This window comes from Antennarius striatus, chromosome 15 (assembly GCF_040054535.1).
Source record: "Antennarius striatus isolate MH-2024 chromosome 15, ASM4005453v1, whole genome shotgun sequence".
Taxonomy (NCBI): domain Eukaryota; kingdom Metazoa; phylum Chordata; class Actinopteri; order Lophiiformes; family Antennariidae; genus Antennarius; species Antennarius striatus.
Window position 1 is genome coordinate 12,784,021 of NC_090790.1, and position 21,079 is coordinate 12,805,099.

At 42.9% G+C, this 21,079-nt stretch overlaps 2 protein-coding genes and 1 long non-coding RNA gene across 3 annotated transcripts; 1 reads left to right on the forward strand and 2 right to left on the reverse strand.

The window, feature by feature from the left end:
• Positions 1-957: 957 nt before the first annotated feature.
• On the reverse strand, positions 958-3,885 carry oaz1b (ornithine decarboxylase antizyme 1b). Its single transcript, XM_068335358.1, is given in 6 exon segments — positions 958-1,483; positions 1,623-1,708; positions 1,862-2,034; positions 2,350-2,436; positions 2,438-2,489; positions 3,704-3,885. Coding segments are annotated over 6 exon segments (654 nt in total). The 5' UTR covers positions 3,829-3,885; the 3' UTR covers positions 958-1,352.
• Positions 3,886-6,492: 2,607 nt separating this feature from the next.
• On the forward strand, positions 6,493-20,827 carry LOC137609016 (endoplasmic reticulum metallopeptidase 1). The gene is made up of 15 exons (XM_068335749.1): positions 6,493-6,809; positions 9,068-9,372; positions 11,295-11,422; positions 11,525-11,630; positions 12,114-12,260; positions 12,385-12,477; positions 13,830-14,042; positions 14,126-14,346; positions 14,589-14,763; positions 14,924-15,114; positions 15,268-15,420; positions 15,696-15,898; positions 16,011-16,126; positions 16,773-16,936; positions 17,265-20,827. The coding sequence occupies exons 1-15, from the start codon at positions 6,535-6,537 to the stop codon at positions 17,439-17,441; spliced, it is 2,667 nt and encodes an 888-aa protein (XP_068191850.1). The 5' UTR covers positions 6,493-6,534; the 3' UTR covers positions 17,442-20,827.
• On the reverse strand, positions 10,477-13,620 carry LOC137609018 (uncharacterized). The gene is made up of 3 exons (XR_011038268.1): positions 13,007-13,620; positions 12,698-12,795; positions 10,477-10,579 (listed from the first exon to the last, which is right to left on the reverse strand). It is a non-coding gene; the product is annotated as an uncharacterized lncRNA (long non-coding RNA).
• Positions 20,828-21,079: the final 252 nt, after the last annotated feature.

The following is a 21,079-nucleotide window of genomic DNA, read 5'->3' on the forward strand; positions in this document are numbered from 1 at the left end:
TTATTCTCACTTTAGAGGCAATAACTTTGAGATGAAGCAGTTTACAGGACACACTGTCAGCAACTCAAGCGCCATTTGTCAATAGGAAGTTATTGAAACAAAAACACAGAAAGCCATAATCCAATGAATTCTTTGTTTAGGATCCAGTCACTTTGTACTTGTCGGTAACGTGGAGCCTCCTGGTGGTTTGAAGACACAGGAGTCGGTCTGGACATCTGCCCTGCTGATCTTTTGTAACTGTCCTGATTTTCTATTGAAGCAGAATTTGATACTTATGGGATTATGGCAAAATTTTTCTCTGTATAGCAAAAAATAATGGACTTTATAATGCAATATTAGTGCTCCTCCACTATAGTAAATTGTTTAATCAAAGTCACAAATCTTCTGTATGAAGCTCACTAAATGTAAAATTATCAGTTTATGTAGGTGGGTGGAGAAATGCATCCAATAAAGAAAACTTTTTAGTTTTCTTTTATTATCACAGAAGCACAAGAGGTACCACTATGTAGGTGAACAACAAACTAAACTATCATGGAAAAAGTTTAGAAATGCTAATCCAAAAAAACCCAAAACCCAGTAATATCACAGCATTCCCCCAACCCCCAAACTCCAAAACCATGCGCTACAATATTGTCAGATATACATAACACAAAAAAGCAAAAGCACTTTGGATTCATTTGCCTTAAACTTTGTACCAATACATTTAACACTGCACTGCCTCTACCAGACATGCATTCATCTTTTTCATCCAGCTTCGGTGTACATGGGATCCCTATTCAGCTATTAAGTGTTTCAGGTGAAACTCCAATTATAAAACATCCAATACATTTAAGAGGCTGTCAGTCTTACAAAATAAAACTGGTTCAGCTGAAATATAATTCAAACTAAAAACATGCAACAGGATGAGAAATCAGAAGCCATTAATCATACAATCAAAAGAAAGTTGGAGTACCAGAGTGTGATTTTGTGTACTTTATTGTCGTACATTTAAAAAATGAAGAATCCTCTTTAATCTACGAAAACAAAGACTTCACAAGAAATGGTAACTATATCTGAATTCAACTGAAAAGCTGACAATTTGCAATGTGATTAGCTTGAAATAACAAATTCCCTCCTTCAGGTGACAACACCAATTAATATTCAATGGAAACTAGAAGATAACATGAATAATGGATATAGGAGATGCACATCTGCCATTCCCTTGAACACAAAATGCACAGGAGATGGCAGCGCAGAACAGCTACCACTCAGCATTGAACACGGGCAAAGGTGTGGATGGGTAAGCAGGGACATGATGTACAAACACAGAATGTGCAGGAACGGGATAATAAGCAGAGGGGACATCCAGCGGGTTAATCCTCATCCGAGGAGTCCCCGTCAAAATTGTAGGCCATGAAAAATACATCGGGTCGAGGTGGGACGAGAGCATGGCCCGGTTTCACAATCTCAAAGCCCAGGAAACCGAATGTACGCACCAGTTTAGCTGTAAGAATAAAGCGTGTAGAACAAATGTTAACAATACAAGATAAAAAAACAACACAGAAAGAAAAATAATTATAATACATGTTTTGGGGTGTCAAAAAGAAAAGGCAGGTGTGTGTGTTTGGGGAATGTGCACGTACCTCGATCATCTCTGTTCTTGCAAAAACAAACTAGCACGCTAACCACTTTCAGATGTTCTTCAGCATACTCCAAGAGAGCAGCAAAACTGGGGGGTAGAACAGAGAGCACCATGGATTAGATAGCAGACAAAAATTTTATCTTCAAAAGAGATCCCATTTCAATAAAGATCTGCAGAGTTAAATCATCCGATCTTTTAACAAGACTTGTCTGTCAGGTTTAGCAAAGCGTCATGTATTACCCCTCCTTGCTGCCTTCAGGAAGAGGGCCAAGAGGTATCTCCACATAGAGTGCACCGCTACTCAACACAGCATCCCACTGTATGGTCTTGGTAACGCAGGGACGACTTTGGAAGTGGAGTATCCGCGGGCGACCATTCCCTGCTGGTTCCTCAGTTACAGTCAACTTTCGGTCCTGAGAACACAAATACGTTTGACATCTGAGAACAGCACTGGATGATTTTATATTTCAATATAATTTAAATAGGATATCAGTGTGGCTGAATGTTTGCAAGCACATGAGCTGCAATATTCTGAAATGGTCAGACAGAGAACATAAACCTATAAATAACGCAGGCTGACTGAATCAATTATAACCCAGTGTGCCTTCACTAACACTGAATCACATGACAGGAAATGGTTTCAGTGGGAGCTCTGATTCTTCTCTTGAAAACAAATACTTTCCCTCTGACTATACTTTCATACTTCATGCCTAAGAGACAAAACTTACTGAGTGAAGCAGCCGAGCTGAAGGAGCGTGATCCCGTGTGCCATTCCCTCGCCCACCTGGGATCTTCAGGGGTGGGAGAGGGGCATCAGGAGCACCACAGAGGCCCCGGGCTGCGGGTACTACTACAGTGCGAGGACAGACTGGGGGGAGTTTAGAAAGGAAAAAAAAATCACACATCACAACTAATCACAACAGACAGAAAAACAATCCACAATGCCTTTATTTTTTTCTGTAAAAAATATATTTTTGGTTCTCATGTCGTGCAGCCCCATGGCTTTGAACAACTTTGCAATTCTGTTCCAGAACCTGCACCTGTTCAGATGTTACAACAGTGAAAACATTTAATCCATTTAATCTGGCATTATTTGGAATAAAACAAAATTATTCAATTGTGATAACTGCTTGTAACTTAAAAACACTACCGTAGTTTTTCTTTTCATCATTATTACATAGACAGGGATGGATGTTCACTCAAACAGAGAGAAAAACGCTAAGTTTATGACTGAGAAATGTAAAATAAAACTAATTGATTTCCTCAACAAGATGCCTAAAACTAATAAACCTAATATTTGTTCTTACTGTATCTTACTGAACACTATCTGTCAGATGCGTGATGACGATGAAATGAACTCTCTTGTCAGATCACGAGGTCAAGAGTCAACAAAATGTGCCCCCCCCTTTTTTTCTTCTTCTGTTTTTTGCTCAACGGTCGGAATTTATCAGGACTCAAAAGATGTCGCTGCGTAACGCGGCGAACAATGTTCAACAGGCAATTCTCTGCTACCAAGTTAGCAGCGTCATTATAACTTCACACACACGTGTAGTTGCTAATTTACCATTAAAAAACATGTTTCGAAATTCTGTTTGAACGTCAACGCGGATGACGAAACACGTACACTGTACAGTATATTGCTATTAAAAACCTCTTAAGTTACCGTTTGTGTTCTTCGGTGACTAACAAACAATCACCTGCGCTAAGTAAGTGATATTTCCTGCATTAATGCTGCTTGGTTAGCTAGCAGTCGGAGGTAACGAAAATGACGTACCTCAACCTCGACTATGAACATAAGCTAACGCTAGCTAGGTAAAGATGCTATAGTTGTCAGACGAACCAGTGAGTCGATGCTCTTGATTTCACTTGATTTCAGGATTACATCTCTTATATGAAAGTTGGAATTCCGTCTGTCACAAATGTGAAGCTGTGAAATATGTGTGACAAATTAATTACAGGTATAAAATAAACACAACGTCAGTTACTTCCGCCTTCACAGACGGCTAGCTAGATAAGATTAGCCACCCCTCCCCCACTTTACGGCTCGGTGAAATAGGTTAAGATATTTCCTCGTTTACTTACTTCCCAATCATGTCACAGATATCACTATTCAAGTTCGCCATGGTAGTAAAAGACTGTTGTTTCCCTTCTTTCTCGCGAGCAAAGCAATGACTGTTTAGGATCCGCTGGAGGTTGGATTTTACCATCCGGCCTCGGAGAGAGACACGACGGGCAGACTTCTTTCTGCTATGCTCGGCTACGTAGTGGGCGGTCGGAGAGTGGGGGAACTGATAAATAACACAACTATAAAGGCAGTTGCAATAAAGCTAATCACTTCCGTTCATTTTTTATTTCAAAATAAAAGTCATTTTGAATACAGCAGCAGTTATCGGATTGATAGCAAGAGAAACAGCTGTCGTCAGTATGAGAAAAAGAGAATTAAAAAACGTTAAATACATGAGTTTTCCCCAATAACTGCAAAAATAGTCATTTTAATGTATTAGCTATATTGTGTAGTACTACTTCCTATCAAAATGAAGACATATATCTTTATTTTGAAAGAAAAAAAATTGAGAGGAACGTGATGAAATCTTCTTTTCTTGTGCTTCACATTTCCGCTATCAGACTAACGGTTTGGAGACACGTAGAGGTAATCTTGCCCGTAACTATAGGACCATAAAGACACCCAGGGTGATCGACTGGCCTTGACTTGGGATGATTTACTTTGATAATTCAATGCCAGGTCGGAACAGCATCATAACCATACACGTCATGGTGACTGGCGTTATTCACCGGTCTATGTAGTTATGGAAAAGTACAAAAGACTGCCAAAAACGCGCAACCAAATACTTTCCTCGTGATTATTTAATAAATATTCCCACTAAAGCCCGATTCTTATTAGTCAAGGGCATCAGGTACTTTTATTTTAGTTCTAATACTGATATCGCTACTCAAGTAAAATTTTGAATCAATTTCTTTTGAAAGGAAATTATATCGCACTGTATAAAGTACTGATTCCAAACAGTCATGATTCTAATCTTTGGTCCAATCTTGATTTACACATCCTGTTCCAATTGAAATTGTTGGGGTGAACAGGGTGGGGTTTAAAGAGCAAAAAAAACATGTCATCTGTTTTTCTCCATCTTAGCCACACGATGGCGACAAAGCAGTGCAGTCCAGGTATCCAGCAAGGTCCCTTGTGTCATATCATGATCGACGTTCAATGTTGCTTATTAGTTTTACAGCAATTATTTTATTATCGGATCACCGAATCTGTAATTGAGACACATTTGATCTGAAGCTTTAGGGAAATATATGCATCCCCATCGAACATTGTACATCTAATGGCATCTTACTGAATCCACACTAGCCTACAGTCATTACCTCAATATGTCTATGAATAAAAATATTTACTAACAAATATTCCCTCTAGTAGTTGTTTGTTGGCATTATATTTATTTTTAAGTAACCAGGAATAGCGGGTGGCTTTCCTTGTTCGAAGACATTGTGTATTACCTCATCCAGTGAGGAGAGGCCGTCTGTGAATACTGGAGGCTTGCAAGCAAGATGACACAGTAGGTATTTTTCCCTCATTGTTCATGATATTTATTCATTGATTCATGTCAAAATCCTGACACCTTTACACCTGCCCTTCTTCTTCTCCTGTAGATTGTGTTCCTCTCAAAATAGAGCATTTGCAGCATGCTTTACATTTAGAACTGAAACAACTTTCGAACAAGAACAAATGCAGTCACAGACTGCAACATCCAGCGACACCCCTGAATTTTAAATTTTACCCTGCCCTCCTTGCATAGGATCAAAGCTCGTGCTCTGACCTACTGTCACTGATCAGAGCAGTATCTTTGATCTGTGGTCTTACACTGGCCTTCTCCCTTGTCTTTCTATCTTATCTGGTTCCCTAAGTGTACAAATGTTGAAATTTGACCTTGACCTAGTTTTCTGAAGGTCAAGGTCTTCATCTCATTCATCCCTTTGCTGCCCAAGTAATGTGCTTTTTATTTCATTTTTCTGTCTGCAACGGTTGCAAAGATATTTGGTTGACATACGAACGGACGCACAAACAAACATACAAGCACTGACAATTACAATACATAACCGCTTTGAAGCGGATTCTAAAAACTATATTTGTCCCCGAGGGGCAATTAAAGGTACAAAAAGCAGCAGTGTTGAACTGCCAGGCAGGAGGCCTAGAGGAAGACCAAAGAGGAGGTTTATTGATATAGTGAAAGAGGACATGAAGGTAGCTGGTGGGAGAGAAGATTGATGCAAAAGACAGGTTTAGTGCACAAAAAGGAAATGCAGATTGCAAAGAGCAAAAACCAAATATTGTGCACAATATTAACGGGTACGTGCAATGGGGTAATAAAGATTTAAATACCATGGAAATTGTAAAACTATAAAGGTATCCGACAGACCCTTCATATTGTGGCAGCATTAATGTATGTTGGTATGAACTGCAGTCATACAAAAGTGATCACTATCGTCAGTCAGTCAGTCATCTTCAGATTACCACCGCTGTATCCGCCGCAGCGGGTCACGGGGAGTCAGAGCCTATCTCGGCGGCATGGGGCGTGAGGCGGGAGACACTCCGCGGAGCCACACAAAAAGACATACAACCATGCACACACATGGAACTCCGCACAGAGCGGGACTCGAACCCGAGTCCGCAGCGTTGTGAGGCGGCAGCGCTAACCACTGCGACCCGTCCTCTTCCTAAACATTACGCGTGGACTCCGCTGCTTCGCTTTTCTGGAGTGAACCGCCCACCCGCTCCATCAGGTTTGTCCCTCAGCGCGATCCGTAATTCGCTCAGAGAGGAAAAAAAAAAGAAAAAAAAGAACGAAGCAACGCCTGAGAGCGACGCTCGCAGCTGATGTTCCACTGGCTCCAACATGGAGAGCGACACCGCTGTCAGGAGAATAAAACCCCTGGTGACACACAGTTATGTAGCGCAAGAGAAATACTCTTCTCGGGACTGGAGCGGGAATAACGGCTACAGCAGCGGCACCAAAAGGAAGCCAGAAGTGAGCCTGTACCTGCTGCGGGAAGGGCTAACTGCCTGCCTGGTGTCCGTGTTTATTCTGGGGCTGTGGGGACTCGTTCATCTGTCACTACAGCAGCTCGTCATCGGAAAACCCACAGGCGATTTCAACGCACTGAGGGCGAGGTGAGGTTTTTTTTTTTTTCTTCGTTTAAGTTAAACGCTATTTTAAAAGTCATAATTGTTCCAACAGTCTGGATGCAACATAACATTGGGCTAACATGTCCTCTAGTTTGACAACAGACCCGCCTAGAAACCACTACCGGTTCCCCTCCGCCCTCACCTTCAAGTTCACACAGGTGTGCGCAACGGTCCGCTGCGGCCAGGTGGGAAGAGTCTCCGGGTTAGCAGGATATATCATGAAGATCTTAGAAATAAAATCAGTGGCATTCTGCCTTTCGATGGAGGTGGATCCATCTTGATCATTTTATCAAAAGAGTTCCAATTCATGTTTCTTTAGCTGCAAGAAAAGGGTTGATTTCATTTGAAGGTTTAGATGCAGTATTTGGATTTTTTTTTTTTTTTTTTTTTACTTGTTTCAATGTGATAAGATTATTTTTTACAAAACATGAATGGAACTCTCAAAGTAAGATTAGACACGGACAACTCATGATCATCCATCACCAGGCGTAGTTCAGTCCAGACTCACTTCTGTGCGCAACTGGGTCCGGACCGGAACAAAGGCAGTGCTCACAGTGGAGACACGCACTGGAATGCACTGGATGCCAGTGGATCGGTAGAAACACTGCACTGCCACTCGTGTATCTGTGATCTGTGAACCCATATTTAGGTTGTTCTACAAAGCATAGCTGTCTCAACCTGAAATGTTCCCTGTTGTATAATATTGTCAAACATTGTAAGTCATTATAATTGTATTGGTCAAACAAAAAGAGTGATTATGAAAACGAGATCATCCTTATGTGCATATTTGTTTTGCCCTAGAGCTTGCACTTGTGTAAGATGTTCAACAACACTGTTTTCACAAAAAGTTGTCATGCTGTTTAAAATGTCAGAATGTACTTATTTGCAGTTAGTGAGGTTACCTGGCAACAGGTTGGAAACATGGATGAATTTAGTAGCCTGCAGGCATGTTGAGTAAAGATGGGAGGGGGGGGGGTGTCACTACCTCATGAAAGACTGTCCTGGCAAATTAATTTAAAAAATTGTTCACAGTGTAAGATTGGAAAGTGTTCAGAGTCATGATGTCACTAGAGGATTCAGAGAACTTGAAGCACACAGTTCAAAAGCGGAAAACCGTGATCCTATGGACTTATGGGTAATAGTGCACATGGCACCAGTAACCTGCACACCTGTGAAGCCATTAGTGCTGAAGGATCTACGCTCTACCGATGTTAGAGCAACTTTTCCTGCCAAGTAGATAGGATCTTTTTAAGGGAAGGTTCTGATCATTTTAGTGAGACAATACCAAACTGTGTTCTGCACGTATTCAAACTACCCATGCAGAATGTAGGCTCCTGATTGTCTGGGTACTAAACCAGCCGGTCTGCAGTCCTGACTCCACTCTGATTGAAAATACTTGATGCATATCTGTAGTAGATAAAGCTTAAGGTCCCTGAGTGCCGTTTAGTTGCATGTGCAAGGTTATAATCTTGCCGTTGTTGTGCACATTAATACTTAAATTGTGCTGAACCGTTTCTATTTAACATCTGTCACTTGAATTTTCCATCAGGGATTAACAGAGGTTATCTTTCTATCTAGTCTGATTATGAATGATTAGTCTGTTGATTTGAATGATTGATTTTGAAAATTATTCATTATATCATAGTGAGTTAGTCAAATGTTCAAGAAAGCCATATTTCAGTATTCACAAATTCATGACTTCAACAATGCTTCTTATATCAGAGGAGGAACAAGGGTGTTAAATCTGAGGTCCGAGGGGGTGGTGGATGGGATTTGCCCTCATTTGGCTGGTTGCCCTATAAATGAGTTTGGTGAGCAGCGTTCAGACTCATTAGAGCTCTGAGCTTCTTATGTCCCAGTCGTGGCTTTCGTGGGGCTGTGCCCCGCCAATTCAGATGTGAACTAGATGTGAACACTCGGGAGAGTTTGTATCTCTGCCAAAATCTGACGACCAACGCACGTTTGTTCAACCCTAACAGTAAAGAAATAAGGCAAAAAAAAAGTAACGATCTGATAAAATTTTCCTCTGAGGATTAATCCAGTATATAAATATAAATAAATTTTAAAAAATGAAATAACTGATACATTTGTCAAAGTATAGCCATGAACAGTCACAAATCATTGATACGACTGTGTCATGTATTGTTTTACTATTGTTTTAGAATGTGTCCTTTCTGTTTATATAAAAATATATATCATTATCTTTCTTGTCTTCCACTTCATTCCCTCGTGTCTCAATCCAGACGGCACCTGGAGCAGATCACCAGTGTGGGGCCTCGGCCAGTGGGCAGCCAGGAGAACGAGGTCCTGACGGTGGGCTACCTGCTGCAGCAGATCGAGAACATCCGGGTGGAGACGGCGGCCGGTCCCCATCAGCTCACTGTGGACATCCAGCGTCCCACCGGTTCTTTCTCCATCGACTTCCTCGGAGGCTTCACCAGCTTCTACGACCACGTCACCAACATTGCCGTCAAGCTGGAGCCCAAGGGCGGGACCAGCCACTTCATGCTGGCAAACTGTCACTTTGACACAGTGGCCAACAGTCCAGGTTGGAACTAGTCCTCTTCCTCTTGCAGAATTCTACTTCCTGTTTGTGAGGTCTTACCAAAGGAGTTACTAAGCGCTCGATGAACCGATGTAGCGCTCAGTTGCATGTTGGCACATGTAGAAAACACCCATGTGACAAACCAGAAAAACCCAAAAAAGAATATTTTGATAAAGGAAATAGATGAATTGCACCCTGGGTAACTCACAGATCAGGTTTAAGTGGAGAAAACACTGATAAGGACTGGAATGACCACACATTGCTTGTCATTTGCTGACATCTGTTACTTGTGGTGTAAACAGTGTTTTGTTTCCTGCAGGCGTATGGGAAGCCACTTGGCGGGAGCACTGTTGTGTTTGATGCATGGATTTGTGGTGTTTCTGAACTCTGATCCCTAGTCGAGCATCGAAATCAGAAAACAACCTGAGTGAATTCATGTGAAGGAAGAGCTGGAAAAGATGTGATATGACTGAACTGGTCTTTCATTTGTGCTAAGCTAACACACTCAAAGCTGTCCAGCTTCACTCAATAAATATTCTGATCGGTTTGTAGTCGAGCCTTTTGAAATTTTAACTTTTGCCATTTACATGGAAATGGGATTTTTAAGATGAGTCTCTAAATACCAGCTTCATCAAAAGCAGTCATATATTAACAATATCCCTTTAAAATTTTGACCTTTATAGAAATCATACTATTTGCTGTTTCCATTGTAACATAATTTTGAAGATGAGTCTTAATTTTCTTCCTTTCTGGGATCACCAAAGGGATGGATGATGTTATGTACTGATGCGTTTGCTGTGCAGTCGTTTGTTGGGGATGTTGGTGGTTGTGTGTGTGTGTGTGTGTGTGGGGGGGGGGTAATTTAAACAGCTTTAATCAGGTAATCCAGAAGTTTTCGTTCCACATTTCTTCTTGTAAATCAGTCCGAGCCGTAGTAACATTCCTTGTATTATGCTTAAGGTCAGTTTATTTCAATTTCTTTCGCTCCACACCCTTCAGCTTTCAGCCTGGTGGTGTTTTTCCCCACTACCCACGCACGCACTCACGCACGCACGCACACACACACAAACACACACACACACACACACACAGCTTCACTGACGAGAGGAGATTTATTCAAGAGGTGTGAACCAGTAAGATACACATACATTCTCACGTCCACCGCTGTTGGCCAAGTATTTGATATCTGAGATTTTGGAAACACTTCTTCCTGGAAAAAATAACAGTGGAAAGAAGAAAGAGACAGAGACACATTTTACATGTACTGTTTTACATGTACGTGTACATGTACATACAAGCACAGGAAAGCACTTACTTTATGTATACGTACTATTATTTTTTAAAGACATCATGTGAACAGACTGTACATTACTTCTCGGGGCATTTGCAGAGCTTTTTGGGGGACAAAGATTAACATGTCATCGATGTGAGTGGCAGCAGCAGGAGGTTGAACAGTACCCAGACAAGCCGTGAACCGCCTCCTACCTCATGAACGCGTTCAATCCAGAAAGCTGAAGCACATGATGTCTCTCTTTAGCTCTCAGATCTTTGCCCCCCCCATTCCTCACATTTTAAACTTAGTAAGTTTGATGCCACAATTCCAACATGCCTAATCTTTCTGCATCACATGCCTCCATTCACGAGGCATTTTCTCCTCACTAATACTCCTTTTCCTTTGTGCTACAACTGTTACTCTGGTGAGGGGGTTTTTTTTTTGCACCTGGAGATTTCTCCCTTTCATTCTCAAGTGTGTGACTTTATTATTCTATAATATTATTTCATATCATCCAACTGAGCTGTTACATGAGGACCACCCACTCTGTGTTGGCAGGTCTCAGATAGAAAAGTGATAAGGCCAGTGTGAGCTCACGTTGTTGAAACATGTTCATATTTATGACTCGCACACACTGGTTTCCTTGTCTTAGGTGCCAGTGATGATGCGGTGAGCTGTGCAGTGATGCTGGAAGTCCTCCACGCTCTGGCCAACCAGTCCAATCCTCTTCATCATGGAGTTGTCTTCCTCTTTAACGGGGCGGAGGAAAATATACTTCAGGTGGAATGAAGCGACGACACATATTTTGCATTGCTGGCCTGTCCTCGAATCATCTAATATGAAACCTTTCTTTTTTTTTTCTTGCTCCCTCCTCTTCATCAGGCCAGCCATGGTTTCATTACCCAGCATCCCTGGGCCAAGCAGGTGCGAGCCTTCATCAACTTGGAGGCTGCAGGTGTCGGGGGCAAGGAGGTTGTTTTCCAGACAGGTACTGAACAGTGGGCACACTTCTGTAGGCTTGAATTGATTTGCTCTGGTGTTTTCTATGTGGTTTCGTTTTCCACATGCTGCTCGCATCCCACCATCAGTGTTTGCTTTGCTTTAATTGTGGAAGTAAATGCAGAACAAATTTTTCTTTGCATAGAACAAAGGTCATGCACTGTATGTAGAGCATGTATGTCTGCTGCAACCATTTTGTTCCTGGCAGCTGCCACTAATCTTTATCTGTATGGATAATGAACCAGACTAAAAGCCTGTAACATTGCGTTCATACTTCTGATATTATCTGGCGCATTTACTCAGCACGGCCTATACGTGCTGTAGATTAAACGTGCCTAAATACTTGGGCATCAGACCAGCTCGTAGTTAAGATGGCAAGGGTTGTATACTTTAAAGTTATGTTTGTACCAAAACCTGTGAGATAAAGTTCCAAAAAGCTGAGAAACGTTTTATTTCTGTTCTCCCTGAAAAGGCCCGGAGAACCCATGGCTGGTCCAGGCCTACGTTCACGCGGCCAAACACCCCTTTGCTTCTGTGGTCGGCCAGGAGGTGTTTCAGAGCGGCGTCATACCCTCTGACACAGACTTCCGCATCTACAGGGACTTTGGTAATATCCCAGGTAACGCTGTACGATTCTGGGATTCGTTGTCATCATTGAAAAGGATAAAGTCGAAGCAAAGAGTTTCCTTTGATGTCCCTTTTAAAAACAAACTTTTTCTGTGTGTGTGTGTGTGTCATTGCAGGTATCGATCTGGCTTTCATTGAAAACGGTTTCATCTACCACACCAAGTACGACACGGCTAACAGGATCCTGACCGACTCCATACAGAGAGCTGGTATGCAAACCATCAGATGTGCAGCCACGTCCGCCCGCATGTCCTGAAGCAAACCACCGCGATCAGCAGTCTGCTGATGTCACTATTTCACAGAGACAAAACTAAGAAATGCATGCACAGACCTTTGCTGTTGTGTTTGCCCTCATTTACCTCATGCAGCTGCGTCGCCGAGTAATTTAGCTTCGCTTAGCAAAGAATTCGGTCAGTCAGCAGCACAAACCTGAGACAGTTGGCATCTTTCCTCTCTCCCCCCGTAGCTCCTGGATGTCCCCCACTTCTTCTTCTGCTTTGCATAGTAACTCACCCTGAGAGGCATGACTTATTTGAAAGTGAAAGTGAGTTTTCAGAGGGAGAAAAAATGTATTTTTAGTCTGCAGAGAAGAACAGCACATACACACACATTTTGTACACGTATGTGAACAGCAGGGTTTCAGCCTCTCCTGCACAACGGATCTGCCTTCGGACAAAAATTGTGTAAATTGTTGTGAAAGGACAAGAACACTGCGTGTGATCGTTTACAATCGTTTACCTCAGCAGTGAACCCGACATGAACAAGTAGATGTTGTGCACTCGGTTCTTGACGCTTATAGGCCATAGCGAGCCCACAAGGCGGAAGAACAATGGAGCTTTGTCTCGCCTCTGTGTGTGTGTGAGTGTGTGTGTGTGTGTGTGTGTGTGTTGGCTGTTTAGACACACTGGCAGCAGTCTAGATAAAGAAACCCTCAGTCCCAAGCGGTGGTGACGGACAGAACGACCTCTCACAGGTCCTTCACGTAACCATATCTATAAGAAAAGACGTCAGTTGTGTGTATCATAGACACACTGATGCACAACTGTTGTGTAACTTTGAGGTCAAGTCATGATTCACGCACATACACCAACATTGTTACATAAAGTTTATTGCTGCAGATAATGCCAAGGGAGGGTGACAAACCAATGGAAGAGGACCCTATCTCGTTGTAGAAGGTTTTTCTTGTTGGACAGAACGTCACGGTGAATAATCAGTCATCTGTTTGTGATGTTTATGATGCGTCATTTGTCATGAGACGATGATGTCATCACTTTCACAATCAGCCGCATGAACAGCCTCCTTCCTCTAATTGTAGAATTAAAAAAACACACACAAGAGAGATAGCTCTGTATCTACTTTATACTTCATTCCAGTTAGTTTATAACTTCCTGATTTTAAGTTATCGTGTGTCGATAATGCCCTCTGACACACACACACACACACACACACACACACACACACACACACACACACACATACAGTTGTCACCACAGCTTCATTTTGTCATCCACGTTTCAGCTTTGAAGCTTTTCACTTTTTAAAAGTAATTTCCTGTTTCCAGGCGACAACATCCTGGCAGTCCTGAGGTACCTGCTAACATCAAAGAAGTTGGCAGACTCCTCAGAATATCGTCATGGCAACATGGTATTTTTTGACCTGTTAGGGATATATGTGGTGGCTTACCCAGCCCGCGTCGGCACCATCCTTAACTATATGGTAGCGGCAGCAGCTTTCCTCTATCTGGCCAAGAAGGCCTCACTGCCAGGCAATGGAGGTAGGTCATTTCTGCACCAGGTGTGGGTGTTTGTATGTGTGTTTGTAACTCTCCTGCACCATTCTTCTCCGTTTCCATGCCAGGGGGTCGCTACGTTCGGGATCTGGCCTGCGCTACAGGCGTGGCGGTCTTGAGCTGGTTCGTCACCCTGATGTCGGTGCTGATTGTAGCTTTGCTCATCACCCTGCTGGGCCGCTCCATGTTCTGGTACAACCACTTCTACACCTCCATCTGCCTGTACGGCGCCGCCGCCACTGGCAAGATGATCCTCATTCACTCACTGGCCAAGAACCTGTACTTTGGAGTAAGTGGTGTTTTCAATGGCGGGCTTGCATCTGAACTTTATCTCGACCCTACTTCCTGTCATTATGCTAAGCTAGACTAACCTTCTGTCTAAATCTAAATCGAATCTAAATGTTGCTCAGCTGGATCCAGATCACCCACTGCATTTGAATTTGTTGTTTTATGCTCCCATTATTTCCTGGATCCATCCTGTAATTGTTCACTGTGACGCCTTGAGCTCATGCTGACGCTGCCTCCATGCAGGGTGTCCGTCTGGTGGAGCTGGGTGATCTCTACTTCGATGTGAGCTTGTTGTTGTGGGGCTGCAGCCTGGTGCTGCTGACTCACCAGGGCCTGTGTTCGGCCTATGTGCCCATGCTAATGGTGGCCTTCCCCCTGGCTACCAGACTGCTGCTGGCAAAAGAGTTCAAACATAGAGGTACACACTCAGCGTCACATGTATTTACCAAGAATGCTGGACAGACATTTCATACAGACTGCTTTCCTCCAACTATGCTGAATCTTTTTTCCAAGTTCGGTTCTTCTATTTGTGTTTCGGTTTGATCCGACCCGCAGTAACTTCCTGCATCTTTCTGCAGGAGCATCGGTGAAGTACAGCGTGCTGTACCTGGTGGGCCTGGCGTTGCCTTACGTCCACTTCATGTTCCTCATCTGGGTGGTATTTGAGATTTTCACACCCATCATGGGCCGGAGCGGCACGGAGATCCCCCCAGAGCTTGTGCTGGCCTCTCTGGTCACCCTGACGACCATCTTCCTCTCCTCCTTCTTTGTGAGTGTTCATATGTCATGTACAAAACGAGATGACGCTTAATGTTGATACAGATTTACTGCATTTATGTTTAACTTTCATCTATTTATCACTTTCTTTTAGCCGTTTCATCTCTTCTCCTTGTTAACTGTAGCATCTCTTTGTCGGTCTCAGCTTCATTTCATCTATCTGGTTCGGAGCACCAAGTGGATCCTGACTGGTCTGGGTTCAGTATTCATCGTCATGGTTCTGTTGATTTCCTGTGGCTTCCTCTTCCCCTACTCAGGCAGTCCAGACAGCCCAAGGCCAAAACGAGTCTTCCTGCAGGTGTAGTGTCACCACCCACACACACACACACACACACACACAGAAAAACAAATACAGTATGTATACAAAAGTATGTAGTCATGTGATTCCTGCCAGGAAAAGTAATTTTATTTACACGTTCACACACGTTCTCTTTACTAGTTACTTTTTTTTTTTTTTTTAACATATTTTGATCGCCTTTTCTGTTTGAATGGATTTTTAAATGATAACGAGCTTCACTTTGCGTGAGACATGTTGAAGAAACAGTCGTTTGTTTGTTTATTTATGGTCTGCAGCATACTACACGGACCTTTCACAACCTCCAGGGCCAGGTGGAGAGCCGGGACTCGGGTCTGTGGATCAACAGCTTTGACTACACGGGCATACAACACATCACCCCCCACATTCCTGAGATCAACGACAGCATCCGGACCCACTGCCGCGAGGACCGGCCCTTCTGCGGTTACCCCTGGTTCCTGCCGGTCAAGTTCCTCAGCAAGTCAGTTACACAGCCTGGCGGCTCGTTCAGATGTCCTCAGTCTTATTTCCTCTATGTTTTGACTCTTTGCTTTGGATCGATTCTCAAATCAATTCCTTTGGTGCATTTGCAGGAAGAACTGGTACCTTCCTGCTCCAGAAGTGTCTCCCAGCTCTCCGGTGGAGTTCAACCTGCTGTCCAAAGAGGAAACCAGTTGGGGGACGATCAAGATGACCTTTAATGTGAAAGGTCAGGAGCCACACCAGTAGAAATGAAGACACAATCATCTTTCTACAAGACACAATCAGAACGAAACACTGACGCACAGACGTGTTGTACTGGAAATATTTAGAAACCCATCTTTGCATATGTTTTCCACACAAAGGCACAGAGCTTTGACGAAACAAACATGAATATGCTTGAAAGATGCTCAATCATGAAAAAAACACACCGGGAACAGAAAATATTTCTCAAACTCCTGCATTTCCTCCCTGAGGCTTTATTGAAGTGTTTGAATCACTTAGTTTCAGTGGAAGTCAGAGGTGGAAAGCAGAAGGAAACGGATATGGTTGAGGCCAGTAAAGAAAGGATGCATTGTGCTTTCTTATAAAACCGTTTATGTTAAGATCATGCAGAGCTTCCTGTGCAAAAATGTAAACACTCAAGAAAGTCACTGAGTTCATTTTTTTGTGTGTTTGACCTCAGAAGAGTGACTCCAGGAGGTAAAGAGAGCACAAACTCCAGAATAGACCAGTAAACGCTAATTCCAGGTTCACCTGGAGAATTTTCTGAGACAAAGGAGCATTACAGTTTTTTTTTTCCTCCATCAGCATTCCATTCAAATATGATGCATTCCACTGAGTCAGAATTTCAACCCTGCTATGTCCCCCTCCAGGCCCCAGCCACATGTCTCTCTACCTGATGCCTCACCGAGGAGCCAGCCTCTCCACCTGGTCCTTCGGCGACGGGATTCCTCAGTTCGACCTGAGCGGCGAATATTTCATCTTCTACTCCCACGGCCTCGACGCCTCGTCGTGGACCTTCTGGTTTGAGATACAGGTAGTTTAGTGCGACTGTACTCCCAATGCGTATGTAATGCATCAGTGATGTCTTTGCTCTCTACTGAAGTTGTGCTGCACCCTTGTCCGAATTCCTTCCTAGTGTCATGACACAGTCACAAGTGTTTTTCTTGTCATTCGTCACTTTTCGGCATGTCGGCCTGATATCTCCAGATCTGTCAGCGTCGGCTGGAGATTAGCTCCTGTCAGAATCTCTAATCTGATGTGAGATAAAATACATGAAGTCCAATGAAACTTAACCAAATGTGAAAATGAGACAGTCTGATTCTCTTTTCATTTCCATTTTTTCCTTCTTCTCGCTCTTCCAGCCCCCCAAGGACCCGGACCCGTCAGGCCCAGAAGGGATGATCTCTGTTGCTATCTCCACGCACTATTTCTTTGGGGAGGATCAGAGAACTGCTCAGCTGGAGGAAATCCTCCACAGGTTTCCCTCATGGGCTTTTCCTTCAGCTTGGGTCAGCACCTACGACATGTACCGATACTGAGGCTGACGCTGCGTGACCGGGGGGCTGGCGCCGGAAAAGGCGCCAAAGAGGGGCTGCACGGGCCCGCTGGACAGGAGGGGACAGTATTGAGGACCAACCCTGTCGCCTTTTCACTCTGACATGAACACTTGCTAACTGGTATTCACATTTCACTTCCAGCCTGCCTGAGAGACCCCCCCATCACTGTGTCGTAGCCGAGCAGGCGGAGACAAACTGAAACACACTAGAGGTGAGGCGAGCAGACAGGCGATCAGATCGATTTGCCGTCTGTCACATCAGCCGCCACCACCAGCCTCCTGCTCTCACCTAGGTTAGTTCAGGGAAGGGGTTCAGATTTTAATTTTTTACTTAACGTAGTACTCAAATCTCTCGTGCCTTTGCTACTACTCGCTGCATCTCCTCTCTCTCTCGCTCACTTCCTCCTGTTGTCTGACCCTCATGCTAACATTCATACTGAATGAATAGCGACGCATGGCTACCTCCCTTTCTCCTTCTGTACTGTCAAACCAGTCGATTGCAAACGTCCGCTGCTCTTGAACGCACCGCCGCTGTACTGTAGGGTAGTAACTTACTTGGGAGGGGAAACAAAGACCTGCTTTTTTTTTTTGAATAACTGGAAATTTTGACACTGTGAAAGCCACTTTTTATTAACTAGAACTTGTTTTTGTTTTATGAGCTTATGGATTTTTTAAAAATAGGTAATCAGTGCTCTTTATGGTTCAACACCTCTGATTTGTAGCGGGATGTACGTTTGTTTTCCTGTGATGAACGCTTACAATTGTTTCCTGACAACTTCTAGTTTTCACTCTGATGCGTTGAAGGTGTAATTTATACTGTGGGTTTGATGAGACAGGAGCACGCACTTAAACATCCTGTGATTGATCCCCGGAGCCTTCTGCACCATCTGATTGTTTCACATCTCAAATATACTTTAGGTGTTGCTCATTTACTGTACATCCGTTATGTGTTTGTGACTTTAACCTGGACCTGTGCTCTGTGTTAAAGCTGTGTTAGCGCCGGTGAAAGACAAGAGAGCTGCAACGGTTAATGGAATTAATCCATTATTACAGTTATTCTTCTGTTATCATTGAAGTAAAAATGTAGAGCAGTCTTCAGTTGTATCTGTCATGTATGACAAAGAAATATTTTTGGGTGTGGATGAACAAAACAAGAAATCTGAAGGTGTCGTTGCTTGATTCTGGGAAACAGAATTGATTTACCAAAAAGTCCTTACCTTCTGCGTTTAAAGGAAGTAATCGAGTGTCCAGATTAATGCATTGATCCAGATTCTTGTAAAGAACTATGCAGTTTGGCGGTAGAAATAAGTAAGATGGAGACTTGGATCAGTGAGTTAAAAGCAGGCATACATTCACACACACGAGGACATTGTGTTTCTGGTAATAAATACATGAATGATTACTGAACTTACAGAAACCCCCCCTGATAACATCAACAGGTTGCATCATTCTGACCAAGGTGAGGCTCCTGGGCTGATGATCTCCCATTCAACGCAATGAGGAGTTACTAAACTGATGTGGTAAAATATGCACCGCGTTAACAGCTGTCAGTTAATCTTGTGCTCACCTACCATGTTGTTGGGAAAAAACACGTCATCTGATGGCGTGTGTGTGTTCAGTCTGTGGTAACTTACTCACCTCCTTGCAGCTGGTCAATCACGGTATGGGGTGGGGGCACGCCGTTTGTTTGTTTGTTTGTTTCACTAATGAAGTGTTGATCTTTGTTGTCTTGTCTGGCTCCTTTGAATAATCACAGTTGTTAACGAGATGGGGTGGGGGTGGGGGGTCAGATTTTGCTTCCAAAGATGCTCACATACGTCTCAGTCCTGCACTGCGTTCATGATCCTGAAATGTTTCCTACGGCAAAGTTATGACTTTAAATTCCCCACTGCTTTTCAAGGCACTCGAAGGCACCGTGGCTTCACGTGTGACCTCATGTGTGACCTCACACTAGGTTCACTTAGCAGCTGATCCAGAGCTTTCGGTCGTACCTGGAGGTTCCTCGCCTGTAGAAATGTTAAATTTCTCAATTTCCTGCCATGTTGGTTTGTAAAATTCTAGGTTCATCCTTCTAGCTGAGGTCAATGGTGAGCTTTCCATGTCAGCTCTCAGTCAGTCGATGACAAAGACATTAGATACCTCTAAAGAAGTGTTTTTAAATCTTAAAGGACCATACCTGTGGCTTTGTCTATAGCTCTGGTATTTACAGCAGATTAAATATATTTACACAAGAATGATGTCGACTGAAAGCAGCAGTATTCACGCAGACAGCTGGGAAATAAAGTGGGCTGTAATGTAAAAACTGCTAAAACTTGAGTACAAACTAAAGGTGGTATGGACCTTTAACGCGTTTAAACATTTCATCGTCTGAACCACAGGCTGCTGCTGCTTCTGCTACTGCGTTAACTTTGCTGCTGTGAAGCTGATTCTCACTGATCAACATGAAACACTCACTGATCAGATCTTCCTCATTCTGTCATCCATCAGTTGGTTAATCGATAAAGAGACGAATCAGGACTCGACAGTTTCCTCGCTGTCAGACAGGCCTGATTAGCTCAGCAGCGCACGGAAATCTGAATAATTAACTTTTGGGTTTTTTGTTTTTTTTATCCACAAATGAGTTTTTACCTTTAATGTAGACAGCAAAAAAGTAACCAGGGTTTAAGAAAGGTCTCCAAAAAACAATCTGACATGAGAGAGCAGTCATGTATGAAGAAAACACACACCAAAACCATGTCAGTCTTTTGTGAAAGTACTTCATTTGTGTTTATGGGAGAGAAAAAAAGGCCTTATTAAAAAAAAATGTCAAGGAATATTTTTATAAAGATGTGTAAAGGTTTTGCAGTGTGATTTTCAACAGAGGCTGAATGAAATGATCTGATGCAGTAAATGAGACTTACATGTAAAGTTCATGTTTCATGCGAAACAGAAATATGACCATTTTATTTTAGTCGTAACATCAAACGGATGATGACTAACAGGAGGAGCGTTTGTTTTTGTGAAAGAATACTTTTGTCCGTGTGGGGCAGAGCCGGGAGATGTGTGACGAAAATGCTGTGAAATGGTTCATCCGTCGTCGTCGGTGCTCGCGCCGTCAGCCTGCAGGAAAGCGAGTTTAAATAATCACTCAGTGACAGAATCAGACGTGTTAATGTGACCCGGCTCAGACTGAGGCTGACGGCGTGTTGCCCGGTCAGCGTGACCTCACACGTGGATATAGCTCCATCTTCATCACTAGCAACAGTTAAAAAGTCTGATTATCAGTCACACAAATGACCCTCAGCTCGTCTGAGATCTATTCTGGGATACACTTTGAAAAGTCTTAACATTTGATAAGTATTTTTTTATGTTTAATTTGATCAATTTAACTTTTGTTGTTCTGCAACTTTTCACTTATGTCTATTTCTCTAATTATTTTTGTAAACAAGAATGATTGATTTGACATTACCTTTGATCTGCTGGTTTTTTAAAAAAATATATAATTTGCTTATTTGTGTGTTAGTGCAGCTCATGTGATTGACTGTTGTTGGGACTGATCTGGTAACAGGGTATCTGTCCATTAAATGGACAGGATGATTTTTCATTATGCAAAAAAAGATTGAATAAAATCAGCACTTAGAA